This window comes from Rhamphochromis sp. 'chilingali', assembly GCF_963969265.1.
Source record: "Rhamphochromis sp. 'chilingali' genome assembly, chromosome: 7".
Lineage (NCBI taxonomy): Eukaryota > Metazoa > Chordata > Actinopteri > Cichliformes > Cichlidae > Rhamphochromis > Rhamphochromis sp. 'chilingali'.
The window spans coordinates 39,798,384-39,819,391 of NC_137934.1; the positions used below are offsets into that span (position 1 = coordinate 39,798,384).

Here is a 21,008-nt window from a genome sequence, read left to right on the forward strand (position 1 = left end):
CCCATTACTGATGGCAATTTCACAGTCTCAGCCTGAGACTAAAAAAAGTCACTTGGGACGAAACATTTCTCCCACTGAACACGCTGCATCCAGATAAACAGAATCAACTTTCTGGGATCCTAATAGGGCCTGCATCAACACATATCACATGTCCAGTAGGATTTTTTCTTTGATGGAGTTTCGAACTATATCTTTCATTTTTTGTATGCAGTATATGTGTGACGTCTTCTGAGCTACTGTCTGCAGGAACTGCAGAACAATGTCAGCCGTGTGTGCATGAGGAAACATACAGCAAAAGAAAGAAAAAGTAATTATAATGACACAGATGAAAGAGTACAATATGGCTTTAATGAACAGTGAAACTAAAGAGATTACATCAAGAGAAATCATTAACAGAAACTGAAGTTTATCCATTTTTAATCTCACTGTGCAACACAGAGTTGACAAGGTGTTCCTCTATACGACTCTACGAGCACACAACCAGCAGAGTATGCACAGTTGTTATCTCGCATACAGGGAGTTCCACCAAACCTATGCAGCGCAGATGGATAAGGGGAAGATTTCAGCAACTTGAAGCATGAAAACATAAACTAAAGACACTCCTCCATCATGTTCGGTTAATCACATGATTTGCGTGACAGGGCACTCCTCAGGCTGATCCAGGAACAGCGTCTGAAACATGTGGTTGTAGAAGTCAGGGTGGTAGAGGCAGGCCCGGGCACAGTCTGGGCTGAAGTTCAACTCTAGGATCTGAGGTTGTATTATACGTTCACCTGAAGGATGAGAACACAGTAAATAAAGTTTTAGTCTGATAAGCTGATATGTGCAATGTCTTGTTACAAAACTACACCTGTTGTGCCGCCAACAGGTGTAGTTTTGTAAAAAGACTGTAAATGGGCCGAAATAGCCAAACACTTTCCAAAGACACTGTCTCATTAAGCTCTCTGAAGCTCACAGTAAACACATTTCTTGATGCCATATTTTAAGAAGACTGGATAAGCAGAAAATAACTGCAAAATATGGCATGTCTTTATCCTGTCGTCCTTCTCTCACCCCAACCGGTCGCAGCAGATGGCCCCGCCCCTCCCTGAGCCTGGTTCTGCTGGAGGTTTCTTCCTGTTGAAAGGGAGTTTTTCCTTCCCACTGTCACCAAAGTGCTTGCTCATAGAGGGTCATGTGATTGTTGGGTTTTTCTCTGTATGTATCATTATAGGGTCTACCTTACAATACAAAGCGCCTTGAGGCGACTGCTGCTGTGATTTGGCGCTGTGTAAATAAAACTGAATTGAATTGAAGTCTAGATACAGACACTTTATTCTGGTTCAGATGCACCAAGGCACGATTACAAGGATTCAGACTCTGGGGTAGGGTCTGCATGTTTTGTTGTAAAAAAGGGGTTTTGAGTTTCTTTTCTTTAATCTGTACCCTTCTCCTGTCACTTTCATGAATCCTTGTTTTACTCTGAGCCTTTGTCTTCAAAAGACCTCGAGCTCAATAAGGCCTCTGAAATGTTGATAGATACTACAAGGGCTCATTTTGATTTAGTCGTGAAAGCGACCTCTTTTACATATTTACTACACAAATACAGACATTCACTCAATTCTAGCTGTGCATCAGGGAGAGTGTTAATCACATGGAAGAGTCTACCAAGCAGCTAAATCATTTAAGAGAGAAAAAACCTTGTATCAGAATTGGACAGCTAACGTCCTGTGTCACTGACATCCTGATTTCTTCACACGTGGAGCGAAGGATGGAAATGCCTCTCATGCAGCCTGACACCAGCCTGATCTGAACTTGTGACGGTGGTTCTGAGAGCCAGTTTGCTGCAAGAGATGCTGCTAAAATGCAACTTGCTTGTTAAGTATTTAAACTTATAACCCACTTTAACCTCTTTTCTACTGTCAGGGCTGCTATACATGATGATCCTTTTTATCTTGCAATCTGTACTTGTACAGTGTGGATTTCCTCCGAGCTTTCCAGAAAGTTGAATGATGGTAAAACATGCTTTGCACAGCTTTTAAATGAGTCTGTGTGATTCTTTTCTGCCTGGGAATGCATAACGGGACAAATTTGCAACCTCTCCTCCGCCCTCTCAACCTTGATTGAAGCAGAATCTCAAAGTTACAGAATCTTGTGTTAATGAATTTGGGGAGACAAAATAAATGTAGAGAGATGCTCCCAAAGGTCACAGAAGAAAAAACATGAGCCAGGTCAAATGAAAAGAGAGCTTGCCTTTGAAACAAATGTGGTTAAGGTGCCATTCCTCTGAGGCTCAAACAAATGTTACTGGCTTTGATGATCAGTAGGATAAATGCTCACCATTTTGTCCTCTACTCCACTTTAGCATGAGGTCTACAGCATAGATGGCCCGGGATGAAGGATAGGGACAAATACCATATGGTGCCGGTCTAGAAGTGGCTGCCTCAAAGAGCTCCTTGAAAGCTTTAAATAACTCTCCCTGTAAAGAAAAATGGACAGAAACCCAGATTTGAGTACGATAACCATACTAGGATTAAGGCCTTAGAGATACTGTCACACGTGCTTCACAATCTGTGCAGATGCTGCTACCTAATCTGCAGATTCAACAGGTGGTGTGAGGGCTTTAGATACTCCTGGAAGAATCATAATTTGTGCTGACATGCCACTGATGACTGAAAACATCAGTGACCAGCTTGGTATCACTTCTTATAAACAAACCATTTCCCTAAACTCTCAGAAAGAGCATCCTAAACTGAAAAGCACTTAACATTTTCACTCACTTCCACTTCTTTCCATGGATGCTGTGGGTACTGCTTCTCAAACATTGGGATGAACTCATCATAGTGCACCTACGAAAGGGACCCATCCAAACTGTTATCACTAGACTTTGATGACGACAACAGCTATGGCAAGACATACAAATTAAAATAGAGAAGATACCTGCTTAAGCTCCACCCCCTCGGCATAGTTCATGACAGTGAAGTGCTTTTGGTAATCATCAAAATGGTCCAAGGAGAACGGTCTAGGCAGAAACACCGAAAGATCAGCACCAGCACGGCAAAGGGTCAAGGATGGAGGAGCAACAACAAACTGCCAGGTTTAACAACAAACAGGTTTAACTTCGTGAAGAGCCAATCGATGGATAAGAAACAAGACAATCTTTGAATAGGAAAGAATAGACAGAAACATTATTTTGCTAGTTTTGGTTGGTTTGTAACTTCTATGTTAACTTTTGATATATTTAATTAAATTGTGCTGTTATTTTTTACATCAAATGGAACAAGAACAAACAAACTAATGAGTGCCACAAAAGCAGTGTGAGCCATCATCTGCCTTTTCCTGTCTGACTTCGCTTTGCTTAGTGTCCACAGATTATTAAGTATGGATGTAATCCATACTTAATAATCTGTGGACACTAAGCAAAGTCTGAGGAATCAGACTGTGCAGAGAAAGGTACCCTACAGGAAAGAACTCTTTCTGTATGTATGCATTTCTTACCTGTTGGCAAAGCGCAGCCAGAAGACATTATAGGCATAGAGACGCAGAGGCTGCACAGAACGCAACATCAACATGTAGCGAATGTCAAACTTCACCATTCCCACTTCCTCCCTGTTGAACAGGACTGGATCTTCGAGATACTTGCACACCACCTGGAACATGAAAACAACTGTGAGCTTTGTCTGTGAAGGTTCTCAGTCATCCAGGTCATGACAGGATAAAGGTCACTCTTTCGAGGATGCCAATGTTCACATTTTGGACAGAGAGGACAGATGGTTTGAAAGAGGAGTGAAAGAAGCCATCTATGTCCACTGTGAGCGACCATCTTTGAACAGAGGCGGGGGTTTACGACACCAACTCTCTGCCATCTATAATCCAGTTTTGAGTTCCCTCCCCAGACGCCTTAACGCCCACTCACATCCTGGGCCATCTGACCTCAGGAATTCACATGATAAGGTGGGGCCAGGTTTCACAATGAACTCACCCGAAACTCTGGCTGATTGGGACCCACACCCAGTTTCCCACCTTGGCTCAGGCGATTAGAGGATCATCAGGGGGTCCTTTTGTCCCTCTGTGGGGGGTCACTCCCACTAGGTTTATATCTGGGACTCTCCACCATTTGACCTTAGAACTGAAGAAGCTTCTCGGATGAGAGGTGAAACGTCTTCAAGCAACTTAACCCTTGTGATGTCCTCCCGATTTGCATACAATGCGAGCCATCAGGGGTCAAAAGTGTCTCCACTTCATTTGACTGTTTTTTAAAGTATAAAGTATAAATTGTCAATCAATTCAGTGTTACACCTTAGTTTTACTTAAGACCAACACATTAACACAAAATTTACTCAACATTTTACATTTTAGGGCCACCAGACCTTCTTTACAAAAAATAAACCCTGTTTTTTAGCGAAAACAAATTGAGAAAATTAAATATTTAATTGTTTAGATAATTTTGACTATCTGAATAACTAGAGAGTGCTGTATGTTGAACTTTAGTGAGAATTTTTTTTTGAACCATTTAAATTTTTTTAATGGCAGCAAATAATCACACTGGTGGTCCTCAGGGGTCAAAAGTGTCCCCACTTCATTTGACTGTTTTTTAAAGTAAAAAGTATAAATTGTCAATCAATTCAGTGTTACACCTTAGTTTTACTTAAGACCAACACATTAACACATAATTTACCCAACATTTTACATTTTAGGGCCACCAGACCTTCTTTACAAAAAATACACCCTGTTTTTTAGCGAAAATAAAACAAGAAAATTAAATATTTAATTAAATTAAATATTTAAAAAAAATTTAAAAAAAATTTAAAAAAAGAATTCTCACTAAAGTTCAACATACAGAGTGCTGTATGTTGAACTTTAGTGAGAATTCTTTTTTTGAACCATTTATAAATTTTAAATGGCAGCACATAATCACACCTGTGGTCCTCAGGGCTCAAAAATGACCCCGTTTGCTTTGAAGCAACAAGTATAAAATATCATCCATCTCTGTGTTTCAAGGTTTTATTCAACTTTATTCCAACTCATTGCCTGACAGTTTTCTATATTTTGGCATGGTAGGAGGGCATGAGTCTGAGTGAAGGCAAACTTTCATGAGGACAAAGGCGTGTCCATATTTGACCCAAGTGCAGGAGGAAGCTCAGGTTTATTCCTCTGCACTGGTCCCATCATGGACAGCTTTCTTTCTGCAGTTGCAGGCCAAGGGGCATATACAGTAAACAAGCTGTTACAGGTGATTGTTTTCTTTTGGAAACCTGCAATGTTAGGGACAACTCGTGTCCTGACTGCAGGACAGACGGTTTGCCATCGCACACGAGCATGTTCCATGTACAGCTGGACCTGCATCACATGCTGCCCATGTTTTTGTCTCAAAGTTCCCTGGTTTACTTGTGTTGAAATCTCCCAATTCTTTGAATCTTTGGGCTGAAGGAAGGACAATACTCGGTGTATAAATGCTCAATCAACAATCATTTATTTCCATACAATTCAACAGTCAGAGCATTACAACGTCCGGACGGGAGAGATGCCTGCAGAGGTTCGACAGCATGTCTCAAAATGGTAGCAACTTTCACAGACTTTTATAGCTAGTCACAGCCCCCCTCTTTGTCATAAAAGCTGCATCTTCACATGTTTTTCTAATTCTTAGCGAGCCTGGCTCCTGACCTTGCCTCCCTGTCTTTCTGTGTAAAGCAGGAAGGGGGGTAAGGAATGTGGTTTTATCTCTTCTGCCCAGACACCTAGTCTCCCTCTTACAGCCTTCTTCACATGATTCAGCAATAAAACATCTCAAGAAAACAGTGTCAGACATTCACAGCTGATCAAGGATACAGAGTAATGCACACTTTGTCTAATGAACTACAAATGATTATGTTTCTTTTATTCAAGAGTATAATAGAGACTAAACTACATACATAGCACACCATTAGAACTAAAGGATAATATATGGCCTACAGCTGTTAAGCTAATTTACTACATTGACTACTGGTCATAAAACGGCATATGTTTAACTACTAGTATCAACACTTGGATGTTCTGTTGGAGGGGACAGAGTCCTCTGAAGGGGACTTGGTGCTCATACAGTCACATCAGTACCAGGATCTTACATCACAGCAGGAGGAACACCCACTTGTGTTTCAAGTCAAGTCAACACCAACACACATCATACACCTCAAATGGGAGCACGTTTGTGTCATGAACGACGATCATCTATTGTGTCTTTATCAAGAAATTATGTCCTTTTTGTGCTTCTATGATTAATCTTGTGTCAGCATGAAAACTTCTCTACCAGACTCAGGATGTCATAAACTGGCCGTAGCGACTCTACTGGATGCACGGCAGTAAGAATCAACACACCCACATATGCCTACAGCTGCATTCGGTCCATTTTTCTTCCTCTCTTGTTGTCCCTCCTTGTTCGTCATTGAGTTGGCTGTAGAGCAGGTCATCTGCTAATTGGATGGTTGTTGGTTCAATCTCTGTGTGCTCTAGTCTGGAGTTCTTACCAAGGTGTCCTTGGGCAAGTTACTGAACCCCAACTTGGTCTCTGATGCATCCATTGGCATGTGAACGTTAAAAAGCAGAATACAAGCAGAATACACTGTGTATAATGCTTTCAGTACTCGAGTAGAAAAGCCACTGAAGGAGTATGGGACCTGGCACATGTGCTTGGACTGTGGTAGATCATCTTTCATGAGGCACATGAGAGAGTCAGGCATCGTCTGTCACTGGGAAGGTTAGAAGACCAGATCAGTGTTTCCTCACGTTACTGCAAATATTCCTCTGTCTCAGCTGATTCCTCTTTCCTGCTTGATTCTTTGTCTTCATCATAATTGAAATGGATGATGTGTAGTCCTCTGACACATCTTCTATTTCAGTTTCACATTCTGAAAATTCAAGAAACTTCAAGAAGCCCAGTCACTTTCTCTCCAAGCTCCTCAGACTACCATGTCCTGGATGCCTGAGAACCTACTTGAACATAGTTCAGATTCTTCATCACTTTTCTTCACTTCATAGCCTTCTTCCACTTCTGCAGGTGGCTGATGTGCTTTTTCAGAGAAAGGGTAGCATGTGCTCTAAATATTGACAATATTTTCTATATCTTCTAACCCTGGATCTTCCTGAACATTGATTCTCCCTCCTCATTATACTAGAGGACAATATGTGCTTTGTCCTACTGGTCATTGCTTTGCACAACATGGTAAAAAAAAGTATGCTCATCAAAGTATGCAAATCTCCAGTGCAATGGAGGCTTTTGAGGATACTTTCTGTGTATGTATTATTGTAGAGTCTACCTTACAATACGAAACACTTTGATGCGGCTGTTGTTGTGATTTGGCGCTGTATAAATAAAATTTCATTGAATATAGAGCACCTGCCTCCTCATTGTGCTGCCTGTTGTGGTTGTTATGACCAGTGCTTGACCCCACACATCAGTGATCCAAGATCAAAGATGTTTGAAAACAGTATGGTGTGAAAATACGGCTCTTTGCAACACTTTGTACTTTGGGGTCATTTTTGTCCACGAGGACCACCAACGTTATAAAATTCAATAAAAACCACATAAATAAATCAAATTACTTGAAACTTATTCCAATCATTCATAGTATAGTAATGAATAACTTCTGTTATTTTTGATAGCAAAAGATTTCTTTAGAGGACAAAAATGACCCGTGGACAACACAAGGGCTAAAGAAGTCCAGACGCTTTTCTTTGCAAGCTCCTTTGACAACTGTGAGCTTTACAGTCCTGACACCGTGTGAATCTTAAAGTCATGCAGCACGGAGTCTGCAACTCTGTATCCCTTTGAAGATTTCTGTGATGGAAATTTGTTTTACCTTAGCGTATCGATCCTGTGTTCTGATAACAGTAAATATAAATATATGAGTTACAGATAGAAAGGATAGCATCATATATGTCTTATGTGGTTAAATGGAGTGGTCCCTATACAGCACCTTTCTACCTGATCACTGTTTTCTGTGCTAATCTAACATTCACACTCTCGCACTCATACCCGATGGATGCGTCAGAGAGCAGCTTGGGGGTTAATCTTGCCCAGAGATATTTGGCATGCACCACGGGAGCAGATGGGATCAAATCAAACCTTATTAGCAGATGAACTGTTCTAGAATTACTGTATTATTTTTGTAAAGTAATGCAGTGTTATAAAATGAGAATATCTATTAGTTAATGAAGTTAACAATAGTAGTTAATAACAGCTAATCATGCATAATTCTGATGTGTGAATGTCATTGTGACTGGTTGTCTGTAACTCTGTGTTAGCCCTGCGACAGGCCAGCGACCTGTCCAGGGTGTAAGACTAGTTTATGGTCACTCTCATCACACTGCTCTTCTCGTTTCCTAATTAATTATCAAGTCTTCTACCCATCTTTCTTTGACCTCATCCACCACTGAGGTCAAGTGGAAGCGGTTTGGAAAGTGATACAGAAGGCCCTTTCTGAACACATACACATACATATACAGTGGGGCAAAAAAGTATTTAGTCAGCCACCGATTGTGCAAGTTCCCCCACTTAAAATGATGACAGAGGTCAGTAATTTGCACCAGAGGTACACTTCAACTGTGAGAGACAGAATGTGAAAAAAAAATCCATGAATCCACATGGTAGGATTTGTAAAGAATTTATTCGTAAATCAGGGTGGAAAATAAGTATTTGGTCACCTCAAACATGGAAAATCTCTGGCTCTCACAGACCTGTAACGTCTTCTGTAAGAAGCTTTTCTGTCCCCCACTCGTTACCTGTATGAATGGCACCTGTTTGAACTCATCATCTGTATAAAAGACACCTGTCCACAGCCTCAAACAGTCAGACTCCAAACTCCGCCATGGCCGAGACCAAAGAGCTTTCGAAGGACACCAGGAAAAGTATTGTAGACCTGCACCAGACTGGGAAGAGTGAATCTACAATAGGCAAGCAGCTTGGTGTGAAAAAATCAACTGTGGGAGCAATCATCAGAAAATGGAAGACATACAAGACCACTGATAATCTCCCTCGATCTGGGGCTCCACGCAAGATCTCATCCCGTGGGGTCAAAATGATCATGAGAACGGTGAGCAAAGATCCCAGAACCACACGGGGGGACCTGGTGAATGACCTGCAGAGAGCTGGGACCAAAGTAACAAAGGTCACCATCAGTAACACACTACAACGGCAGGGAATCAAATCCCGCAGTGCCAGACGTGTTCCGCTGCTGAAGCCAGTGCATGTCCAGGCCCGTCTGAAGTTTGCCAGAGAGCACATGGATGATACAGCAGAGGATTGGGAGAATGTCATGTGGTCAGATGAAACCAAAGTAGAACTTTTTGGTATAAACTCAACTCGTCGTGTTTGGAGGAAGAAGAATACTGAGTTGCATCCCAAGAACACCATACCTACTGTGAAGCATGGGGGTGGAAACATCATGCTATGGGGCTGTTTTTCTGCCAAGGGGACAGGACGACTGATCCGTGTTAAGGACAGAATGAATGGGGCCATGTATCGTGAGATTTTGAGCCAAAACCTCCTTCCATCAGTGAGAACTTTGAAGATGAAACGAGGCTGGGTCTTCCAACATGACAATGATCCAAAACACACCGCCCGGGCAACAAAGGAGTGGCTCCGTAAGAAGCATTTGAAAGTCCTGGAGTGGCCTAGCCAGTCTCCAGACCTCAACCCCATAGAAAATCTGTGGCGGGAGTTGAAAGTCCGTGTTGCTCGGCGACAGCCCCAAAACATCACTGCTCTCGAGAAGATCTGCATGGAGGAATGGGCCAAAATACCAGCTACTGTGTGTGCAAACCTGGTAAAGACCTATAGTAAACGTTTGACCTCTGTTATTGCCAACAAAGGTTATGTTACAAAGTATTGAGTTGTATTTTTGTTATTGACCAAATACTTATTTTCCACCCTGATTTACGAATAAATTCTTTACAAATCCTACCATGTGGATTCATGGATTTTTTTTCACATTCTGTCTCTCACAGTTGAAGTGTACCTCTGGTGCAAATTACTGACCTCTGTCATCATTTTAGGTGGGGGAACTTGCACAATCGGTGGCTGACTAAATACTTTTTTGCCCCACTGTATAAGTTTATATAAGTGTCATTCTTGGTTTCTGTGTATGTGTGCCATCACCTTTGGTGTACTCTCTCGCTGCCTGATTATGTAATCCAGGTTGTTGGTTATGTGTGTGTCTAGTCCACGAGCTAAATTCCAAGGCTTACAGATCCAGTGGTTATCTTCTCCCCTGAAAAATATAAGGCAACTTTTAATTATCCAGTTAATAATGATAATAACAATAATAAATACATAAAAGGAAACTTCAATTATTTCTTCATTGTAACACTGCCTGTTTATGGTCCACACTTGCATTCGTGGGTTGTTCCCTTTAAAATCTCTGCTGATGCCAAACAGCTTAAGCTGCTATTGACTTTTGCTTGCTGCTGTTTATTAAATTAATGATTGAAGTCTGAAGAAAGAAGAAATATAAAGTTTATTATTTTACAATTCAATTCCATTTTATTTATATAGCACCAAATCACAACAGCAGTCGCCTCAAGGCGCTTTACATTGTAAAGACCTTAAAACATTAATAAACAGGAACATGTGGAAGAACCATACCAAGCCACAGACTGGATCTCTCCTGTTCACCAGGACGGTCACACACTGTTGTGGGATCCCACCCTTCAATCTGCATTTGTCACAACATGCCCAAGCAGACCCTGTAAGTGTTTAATGGGACGGAGGTCGGGACTGCAGGCAGGCCCTTCCATCCTCTAATCTCTGATAAAGATGACAACACAGGGTGGGGTTTAAGTTCAGTCCCAGACTGTGGCAGTAGGTCGATATCTCACCATCACACTGCCTCTACCAGAAGCTGTTACAGTATAGCCTGGATTATACTTGGTTGCTGGTGACCCACATGTACAGCTTCCAGTTCCCTTCTTTCAGCACTTCTCAAGCTTCTCGTGCTCCTTTTTCCTGATATTGCTGCCATTTGATAACAACTACGACCGTCTTCCTCTGCTTGTCCAGCATCACTATGTTAGCCATCACCACTTTGTCTGTATCTGGAAGTCCCACAGGATCTTAGCTCGGTCATTCTCAAGCACCCTAGGGGAGCGTGTCCCTTTTTGACCTCAGGACTTCCAGGCCATACTCAGCACAGATGTTTCTGTATACTATTCAGGGTGTCTGTGTGAAACACTGCGGTTAAGTTCTTCCTTCCTTTTATTATTCGTCATAAAAACTAGAGATGACTAGAAACAAACAAAATCAGAATCCCAACCTTTGTTGCTGGTAATGCTTGATGAACTGTGGCAGCTCTGTCTGTAGGTTGAAGGTCTGCGGTAACCAGTCGGGTCCTGGGCTGCCTTTCACCCTGCGAGCCACAGCAGCCAGGCAGTCCTTCACCGTGATGATGCTCTCACAGGGAAACTGGTTCAGCAACACATGAGGCTGCTCCACACTGAGTTTGCTGCCAAATCAAAACATGATACTTAACCTTTCAGACAGTCCAACAGCAACCTCACCTAACGCTGGTTCATAGCTGCTTTATCAAGTGTCAACATAACTTTGCTGATAGACTTAGAATAATCCCATGTTTGAGTTTGAGATTAACTCATGAACTCTGACTTCTTTTAACTTTCTGGTATTTATGAACTTAAATACCTCCCCAGCATGAAAACAGGTCACTTTTTAAAATTGTGTTGGAATCAATTAAAGCTGAGATTGGGATGTTTATGCAACAATGTAGCGCAGCCTAGCAACAAACATACAGAGTTTATTATTAATTATTTACTTATTAAGTCACACAAAAAAACATGTTCTTGGCATTCACACACAATAAAGCCTGTTTTCATAATTCCTGCCTGACAGTTGGTCAAGATCAGTGTTAGCTTTGAAATAAAGTCTAATAAAGTCTTTCTATTAGTCACTCAACACACACACACACCAACAGAATACACAAACTGTGAGTTAACATATAATAATATTATAACACAGCCAGGATCATACCTTTTGGACAACTGATCTCTATTATTGTTGGATCTTTACATTACAATATTAAGCACCTTAGGGCGCTATATAAATAAATCTGTTCACCACAAACATGAATCAAACAATCAAAATGTGACTGATGTGCAGACTTTCAGTGTTATTTTGAAGAGTTTAACAAACGTTCAGGTGTTTAGCCGTTTTTACACACAGTCATATTCGTTTTCAGAAGCTCAAAAATAAGTTGGCAAACTAAAATAACTTCAAACTGAAAAATATCTAAAATGCTTGAATGAAAACCCTTTGCAACGTGACCCATGGACATCACCAGTGTTGGGAAGGTTATTTTTAAAATGTATCCCACTACAGATTACAGATTACATGGCCCAACATTTATTTTGTAAGGTATTCCATTACGTTACTCAATGAGAGTAACGTATTCTGAATACTTTGGATTACTTAATATATTGTCATGCTACATGAATGTACTATTGCTGTGTGATTTATTACTATTAAAGAAGGTTACTCGCCAACCAGTACCAACTGTGATGGTTTTGTGTTCACTGAATACAACCTACTGACACAATGATCAGAAAAGCACTATACTTAGTGCATAAGAATTATGCACAATTCACTGAATTCTGTAGCCTAGTGTATAAGGCCCCAAGGACCTGTGTGCTGTGACTCTGCAGAAATAGGTGTTTCCTGGTTTCCTTGAGCACATGTTTTTTTAATCCAACAGCTACCATGTATGAAACAGTCACTTATGAAGAAATCATGTCTGTCTAGCTCCATAATGTCACCGAGTTATGAATGCAGCTTCGCTTGCTCACCTGTAGTCTTTGATGTGATTATAGCGCCAAATGATATCTGCCTCGTCCTCATCCTCTATCAGCTGGAACCGAGGGTGGCTAAGGTTGTTTGTTACTTGTGACATTTCAGAGTAAACCCTGGAAACAAATGAACAAAACAATAACAAAAAACTCTTTTTGTTGAGCTTTTTAATTAGCACTTAAAGTGGACATGAAACTCTTTATCTATAAACTGAGCGCTGCTCTCAAAAACAGACTGTCTGTGACGCTGGATTTAAGAAATTAGGGCTTAAAGTTTGAAAACATGTTTAGCGCCATCTTGTGTCAGTATATTATGTGACATCATGGGTTGGTTGGTTGCGATCAGTAGACTTGCATTAGTTTATGTTAGGTAATTGGTAACAAACCCAATAACTCAGGGAAAGCGAAGGGACGTAAACTAAAAATCAGTCTCTGGTGGCTCTTCGTTGTTTGGTTAGCTATACTGAAACGGGAAAATACACCTGCTAGCTGTAATGTTTGGATTTGTAAAGCACTTTGTAAATGAAGACTGTATGAAGGAAAGCCTGTTTGAGTCAGATGTCTGCGGAGTCAAAAACAGATTTTTCCTTGTATGTAGCGAGTGGCACAATCAGCTAACACGATTATATGTATTTTATGCAATAAAGGAATGTCTGTTCTCATCCAGACAGTTTACAACCTAACAGCTTAATACAGAGCTTCCCAAAGTGTGGGGCCGCCGCCTAGGGGGGGCGCAGGGCCATTGCAGGGGGCGGGCGCCGTATGAAAAGGGAAAAAAAAACGCTTGGACACTGCTAGCACGCACTGGGCTGTTCAAATCACGGACGAACAGGATCCCACATTCTTGATTTTTAGTTCACAAACACTTGTTGTAATGACTAACTGCTCCTGACATTTTGGAGATGTTAGCTCTTTATACAGTAAAGTTACAGCTGGATACAAATAACATCAGGCTGATCCTGCCACGATTTGTTCCCCTGTCTAAATCACGGACAAACAGGATCCTACAGCTGTTTATGTTTTTGAACCCATTTTGCACAGAGAGGCGATTTTGAAAAAAGTATTGACAGCAATGTTGAATATTATTACACAGGAAAAAACAACTACACGTAAAATAATGGCACCGTGACGCCTCTGCCTTTGTAAATAGACAGTAACTGTTTGTGTATGTAAGCGTGTAAAACCTGCAGACAGTCAGATTAACAGGATTTTGTCTCTATCTGCCATTCTGCAGTTCATCTCATGTAAACAATAACGTGGCCACAGCGTGATGTGGAAAAAGGCAAATATTTTATCGTCCACACTAAATGCAAAAAAGGAGTTTTAAAAAATCTCCATTCATGGTTTGGGAACCACTGGGTTATTACATGTGCATCACAACACAAACACAAACTGTTCTTCTTACCGAAGCACGAACCCTGTCACTATGTCCGCAGCAAAAATAGACTGATGTGTTCGATGGAGAGACGAAAAACCAAGAAGCTGTTTTTGGTTAACAGTCTGGTTTAAAATATAACATCCAGTCAGTCTCATTGTATACTCTTGTATATGTTTAATCGGCTTCATCTGATATATACGATCTCAAAGAGATTGATCTCTTCCAGCTTATCTTTACCCACAAGTGGAGGAAAAGGATTAAACATCCAGCCTTTTTATGGGGACGGTGACACAGAGCGCTAAAGTAGAGTTTACTTAGCAGTGACTTTGCTAATAGTTCAACATATTTAATTCTAATTCAAAGTATAATCAAGACCAGATCTAATCACCAGGATGAGTAAGAAAATCATGTTTGAGTAATGAACGCCTGACTTTTTCACCCAGATTCCCGAAGCATTCTGCTGTGCTCTCATTCATTCTGTGAATGAGAGCACAGCAGACTCTGTGTGTGTGTGTGTGTGTGTGTGTGTGTGTGTGTGTGTGTGTGTGTGTGTGTGTGTGTGTGTGTGTGTGTGTGTGTGTGAGAGAAAGGCACCAGAGTCCAATGTGACTGTGATTTTGAATAACAGAAGTGATGCTGTGACTGACAAACACAGCGTCATAAAGGGAAAAAGCAGGTTCAGTTCACATGAGACTGAGCTAATGAGAACTCATGTTGATGTAAAGCAGCATATAAACTGAATGAGACATGATGAAGAGCGACAGCATATATGAAGCGATTTGCTGTATAAAACCCTGAGCAGAAGTTATTTTGAGTTTCTTTAAATTCAGAAAAGTTTTTCTAGCTGTAGACGTAGCATGAAACAATGAATCCTGTACATGCACCTTAGATTTCAGTTGAGCACCAACTATGTATTCAGATACATTCCACCACACACTGAAATCTGGCCTCTATGTTGGTAGAGATTAAAATATTATCTATAGTCAGACAAACACTACACGGAGATCATCTCGACCTGCAAATTCCCAACAAAGTAAATGTGTTATCTTTAGTGAGGGAGAGAGTGGAGGCAGGCAGCGACCTTCCTGACACACATGAACAGGCGTGAACAAGCAACGTCTGAAGCTGTGGACCAGCTCAGTATTTCTCCTTCATATTCAGATATCCACTTTCTCTGTGTCACATTATCATTATTATATTATCCAAATACAGAAGTCTGCAGCAAGTCAGTGCCCAACTCAGAAAGGCCCTACAGGTAAATATAATAAAAAAGATTTCTGTAACAGTGACAAACTTACTTGTAGACTTTGTCCTTCGGAACAGTGTAAGGCTGTATTTCCACGGGAAGCTGCTCCTTGTTTTCCCGAGCAATGTTCTGCAGACACAGAGACGACCCAACAATTAGGCTTCAGTTCAGCTCAGATATTGACTGTGGATACATCACATACAGTGGTGGGAAAAAGTGTTCCTGACTTCATATGTTTGTCAAACTTAAACGTTTCAGATCATCAAACAAATTTAAATCCAGGACAAAGATTTCACCTCCTTTAAAAATGCAGTTTTAAATGTTTCTTATTAAGGGGAAACCAGCTGGGCCCACTCATCTTTGCAGGATTGTTGTAATTCAGCCACACTGGAGGGTTTTTGAGGTCATGCCACAGCATCTCAAGATTCAAGATTCAAGAACTTTATTGTCAATACAACAATATACACAGTATACAGCGTTTCACCCCGAGTCCCCCTGGTGCATTTATATGAGTATAAATAATATATCTCCAAGAGATATAAAACTAGGATTTACACATAAATAATAACTTGCTAAATTTGGGTCAAATTAAGTGATAAAAAGGTACTATTACTAACTTTATCTATGTAATAAACACAGACAGGACAGAGACAATATGGAGTGGATTGTGCAGCAGGTACTGAATACAAGGTTGAAGTTATGAGTCAGGATATTTTAGACGAGAACGGACGAAGACGTGCAAGAGACAAAATGTGCAAATATATTTGAGATGTGTTCAGTAACTATGTGACTGAGTGTGCAAATAAGCAGATTGTTCCCAGGTCCAGTTTGTAGTGCATTTGTGGAAGTTTGTGTTGTGTTTGAGTCTTTTGGTGAGTACTGTAAGGTGTTTGTGTTTATCAGTCTGGTGGTAGTGAGTTGAGGGCTCTGACTGCTTGGGGGAAAAGCTCTTGCAGTGTCTGGTCGTTACAGTTTTGATGCTGCGAAAACTTCTGCCAGATGGGAGGAGGGAGAACGGTGCATCGAGGTCACAAAGAGCTGGCCGGATATTCTCCTTCAGGATGTTTTGGTAGACGGCAGAATTCATGGTTCCATTTACCACAGCAAGTGCTGCAGGTTCTCAGGCAGCCACACAGACCATCACACTACCACCACCATATTTTACTGTTAGGAAGATGTTCTGGTTCTACTTAAGTGTCTTCTTAATTCAACAGGTCTGCCAGTAATCAGGCCTGGGTGTATTTAATCAAACTGAACTCACCTTTCAAAAACACGTGGTTAATCACAGTTGGATCATAATTTAGGAAATGAGGAAGGGGTGACTGGACTGTGCCTTAGGTACCGAATGAAAATACTTTGTCGTATTTAAATCTCCTATTAGTGAAACTTATTTAACATTATTTACTACTTTGTGAACTGTTTGACTTTTTTTTTTATCAAGAATCCAAAAGACTGAATCTGAGTTTGAGATGAGAATAAAGTTTAATAGAATTCTTGAGGCTGATAAATTTATGTGGTACTCCTCACCTCAAAGAATGAGTCCGGGGGCTCAGCTGTGACGCTGCTGACCTCTTCTAGATCACTAGGTATCCATGGTAACAGGCGGCACTGCCGCACCAGAGGGTCTGGCTCTCCATATGTATAGTCACGGGTAACTTCATCTGTGGATAATAATGTAATAAAACATTATGTCATCCAATCATGTTGCATGTTTTAACAGGGAAACTCTATTTCAGGTATCTTGTATCCAAAGACAACCAGATGTATTCATTTTCTGAATTGTGACATGGTGATCGCTCCGTGTATGCTGTGTGCGCTTTCACCTCCTTCGTGCAGGTCCTGCAGAGGCCAGAGCACGGTGTAGGCTAACTGGCCCTGCACGTAGAAGAAAGGAGCCATGCTGCAGGTCGGTTGATCAGAGTGCCGCACCTGAGAGCCAAACTCATCCATGACGTACCACACGGGAACCTTGTCCTCTGGGGACTGCACAGGAAAACACGGGAGGAAGTGAGGCAGAGGAGGGTCAGGTTCTGGCTTTCGGGTCATTATTATCACAAACTCCCTTTTGTTCAAAGTGTGCGCAGCCCTCGTAAGGACAAGCGTTCAGCAGGTTTGTGTTACACATTAGCTGCTTTATACTGAAATAAGTTTCACATCATGGTTCCTATAGTAGCTCCACAATCATCTAATATACAGTATTAGGAGAATCATGTGTAGTACATATCTAAGTGATAAGAGCAGTGTTTTCTCACACACCCCCTGAGAGAGCTGATAAGTCTGGTTGTACTTCCACATGCGCTCCATCACCAGCTCCACCGTGTCAGGGTCGGGGACCTCACCATGGAAGTCCAGCCCCATAAGGGCCGCCATTCTGGGCAACAGGCCTGGGATCTGTTCCAGCTGCTGCCGGGCATGATCCACGCGGTACGTCCACGCGTGATCCACCAGGAAAACGCTGCAGGAATATGGAGACAATCTCACGCTAGATGTTCGTTTGGAAAATTACCTTTAAAGAGCTTTAAAATGCTGACGATTAATAAAATCTTAAAAATCTCTTTATTCACATAAAGAAAGCGCTGATGGAAAGTAGCCGCAGGAAATTTGCCCAGAAACGATGCAGTTAAATATTTCTGTGGCGGTGTAATATGACTAAGCTGCAGCTGCTCTCCCCCTGGATTCCTTCAAGCTGACACCCTGACCTGCAGGGCACTTTTATTAATCATTTGTAGTCTATGAAATATTACTGGATGAACCTTTAACCTTGTCACTAAAGCAATAGTTCATTTTAGCTCGGAAAATGAAATGTAGTTACAACCAAGGGTTAAAGGGATTTCCATGGTTTTCTTAAGAATTCCAGTTGTTAACGATGTTCTCTTCTCACTATTTTGTTATAATGTTAATGAATTTAAGGTTTTCTGTGTCATTTTGTTTATATAAATACAAAACAGTAAAGGACAGGGTCAGGATTTCAATGTTCACAGCAATAACACAACAAACAACTATCCAGTTATTCTTGTTCACCATGAGGTAAGACAACTGATTAATTTCAGCTATTCTGAACATCACCCCATCCACTTCCTCTAACTACCTGTTCAAGGATTAACAGTTTGGAAATATGAAGCAAAACAGTACTCAGCTCATATAAATATACCAGATACCTGGACTTTGGCACAGCTTTGGAGGAGCAGAATCAAAGCATCTCAAAATATCAAATATGAAAAAGTATGATGTAACATCCAAGAGGAGAGGAAAAGCAATTTTCTGTTAAATAATTTATCTTTTACTTTGTTGATTTGTTAGTTGGAGGCTGGAGATCATCATAGCTATGTCCTTATCACGGGCACGGCTATTATAGTTAACAAAAACTGAGCTAAAAAGTGAAACAAAATGTAAAAAAGTTTTAGTTTGAAATCAAATAAAAAAAAAATACTGTTTTTGTTTATACACCACATCATTAGTTAATCATTCGTTATTATTGTCTGGTCCTCTTGCTCAATTGTCCCCTCCCATCAGACCAATTGGTCGCAGCAGATGGCCCCGCCCCTCCTTGAGCCGGGTCCTGCTGGAGGCTTCTTCCGGTTAAAAAGGAGTTTTTCCTTCCCGCTATTCCCAAAGGGTTTCTCAGGTTTTCTCTGTACTATTGGAGGGTCTTTAACTTTTAATATAAAAGGCCTGTATTTAAACACATTATATAAATACAACTAAAGTGCAGCCCGCACCTTTGACGTGCAGTCTGCAGTCGTATATAGTGACATAAATAAGACATTTAAACACTTAAATGTTAAGGTCGTAGCATTCCTTTCCTCTCCAAGGAGCACAAAGACAAACATGCAATCAGTGGAAGAAGAGTTATCGTTTGGCGCCCTCACCTGGTCGGCTCCGAGGCTTGCAGACCACTCTCCCGGGTTACAACCACTTTACATCTGATCTCATCTCCAGGATTGTCCTTCTTCTTCTCCTCTCCGTTTTCTTCATCTCCCTCCCTCTCATCTTCATCTTCTTGTTGGAACTGCATTATTCCGAAAACTTCCCCGGCATCATAAATCTACGGAAACAGACATGGCATGAAGGGGCCTGCTGGGAGAATGTCTTTTAATGTGTGCACGCCAAGGTGCTGCATCTCAGCGTGTATGAAATGTCAGCAGCAGCTTTTTCTGCAACAGTAAACAAACAGTTATTAGGACTGAACATGTGTTTCAGTGCTTCGTGATGTCAGAGCACACCTCGCTGGTGATCTTGTGGTGCAGGCTCCTCCAGTAGACCGGAGGGATAGCTGAAGCCTGGAGCGCTGCGCTGTGGAGAGCCACGAACACTCGGAACTCCTCGTCCTCCGCGCCATTCGGAACCGTGGGGTTTGTTGACATTACTGCACTGGAAGTGTATCTCACGTGGAGACGGCGTTAGTAAACCCGGAAGAAGGAGGAGTTTAACAGCTACACAGCTATGCATTGTGGGAGAGTTTTTCGACTATCTGAACTAAAACATACTTCACAAATTAAAAACCCATTAGGTCACTTTTAGAAAAAAGTAACTGGGTTAAAACGCAAAGTCTCACATGTCAGAACAAAAATAAATATGGTCTTTAAATTAAGTAAATACAACCTGAGATGGACAACAACATAATACATGTTGGTGTGTCATGTTAGTCATTATTTATTTAACAAAATGCAGAAGCAGAGTGTGAAAGACCGAGTCCAGCCCCTGGTTGTTTCTGTCATTTCGCTTTTCAGACTGTCTCTGCATGTTGGCTTAGCTGCTGTTCTATGATAGTGACTGTGTAAAATGTCATGATTATCTGAGGCTATATTTGAATAAGACCTGCTGAGGACCAGATGACTTCATTTACATCCCGATATGTAAAACCTTAGGGAGGTGTTATATGTCCTTAGTACCATGACTGTAAATGCTTACTGACACGGACAAAAATCACAGTTCGTGCCCATTAACACAAACACACTGACTGTTTGTTTTGCCCTAAGGCCCGGCTGTTATACATCTGTCTGTAGCTTCTGTTTTTATCAGCAGCGCTAAGTGGCAGAAGCTCAGGCTGGTACAGATGCTTTATATCGAATTTGGTTCAGTTTAAGTTTAATCAAACTTTTGGATAGCTAACCCTAACTAACCTAGACAAACACAACTAGTATCTGCTGGCTGTCTGTCATGAGGGGACCTCGACAGCAGACCTAATCACTGAAGTTGTGGACACATATATGTGACAGACACAGAGGTATCAGAGTACCTGTAGCGTGTCTGAAATGATCTGAGATGTTTGTTTCTCATTTGGCAAATACAGAATTTCTGTGTCACATTAAAACTTCTGTGTTCTTCTCTCTTTGTTGTCAGGTACAGGATAGATGGACAGTTTTGTCTAGCTGCAAACATCCCGCTGCAGCGCGACACCAACACACTTCATGAAATCCTCAGAGAAAGAAGCTATGAAGAAAAAGTGAGGACAGTCATTGAGGAAAGAAACTCTGAGAACAGTAAAGTTTATGTAGGCAACAACCTGGTTATAGCCAGGGTTTTAAAACCTAAACACGCAGAATATCAAGTTCTTCAAAAACTAGAACAATTGAGCCA

At 41.2% G+C, this 21,008-nt stretch overlaps 1 protein-coding gene across 1 annotated transcript; it reads right to left on the minus strand.

Annotated features, from left to right (window-relative positions):
* Positions 1-328: 328 nt before the first annotated feature.
* On the minus strand, positions 329-19,857 carry ttll12 (tubulin tyrosine ligase-like family, member 12). Its single transcript, XM_080888038.1, has 14 exons — positions 19,652-19,857; positions 19,298-19,473; positions 17,685-17,883; positions 17,252-17,411; positions 16,956-17,089; positions 15,481-15,557; positions 12,805-12,921; positions 11,265-11,453; positions 10,112-10,223; positions 3,478-3,629; positions 2,920-3,001; positions 2,760-2,828; positions 2,320-2,458; positions 329-773 (listed from the first exon to the last, which is right to left on the minus strand). Exons 1-14 carry the CDS (start codon positions 19,790-19,792, stop codon positions 622-624), a joined length of 1,899 nt encoding a protein of 632 aa, XP_080744164.1. The 5' UTR covers positions 19,793-19,857; the 3' UTR covers positions 329-621.
* Positions 19,858-21,008: the final 1,151 nt, after the last annotated feature.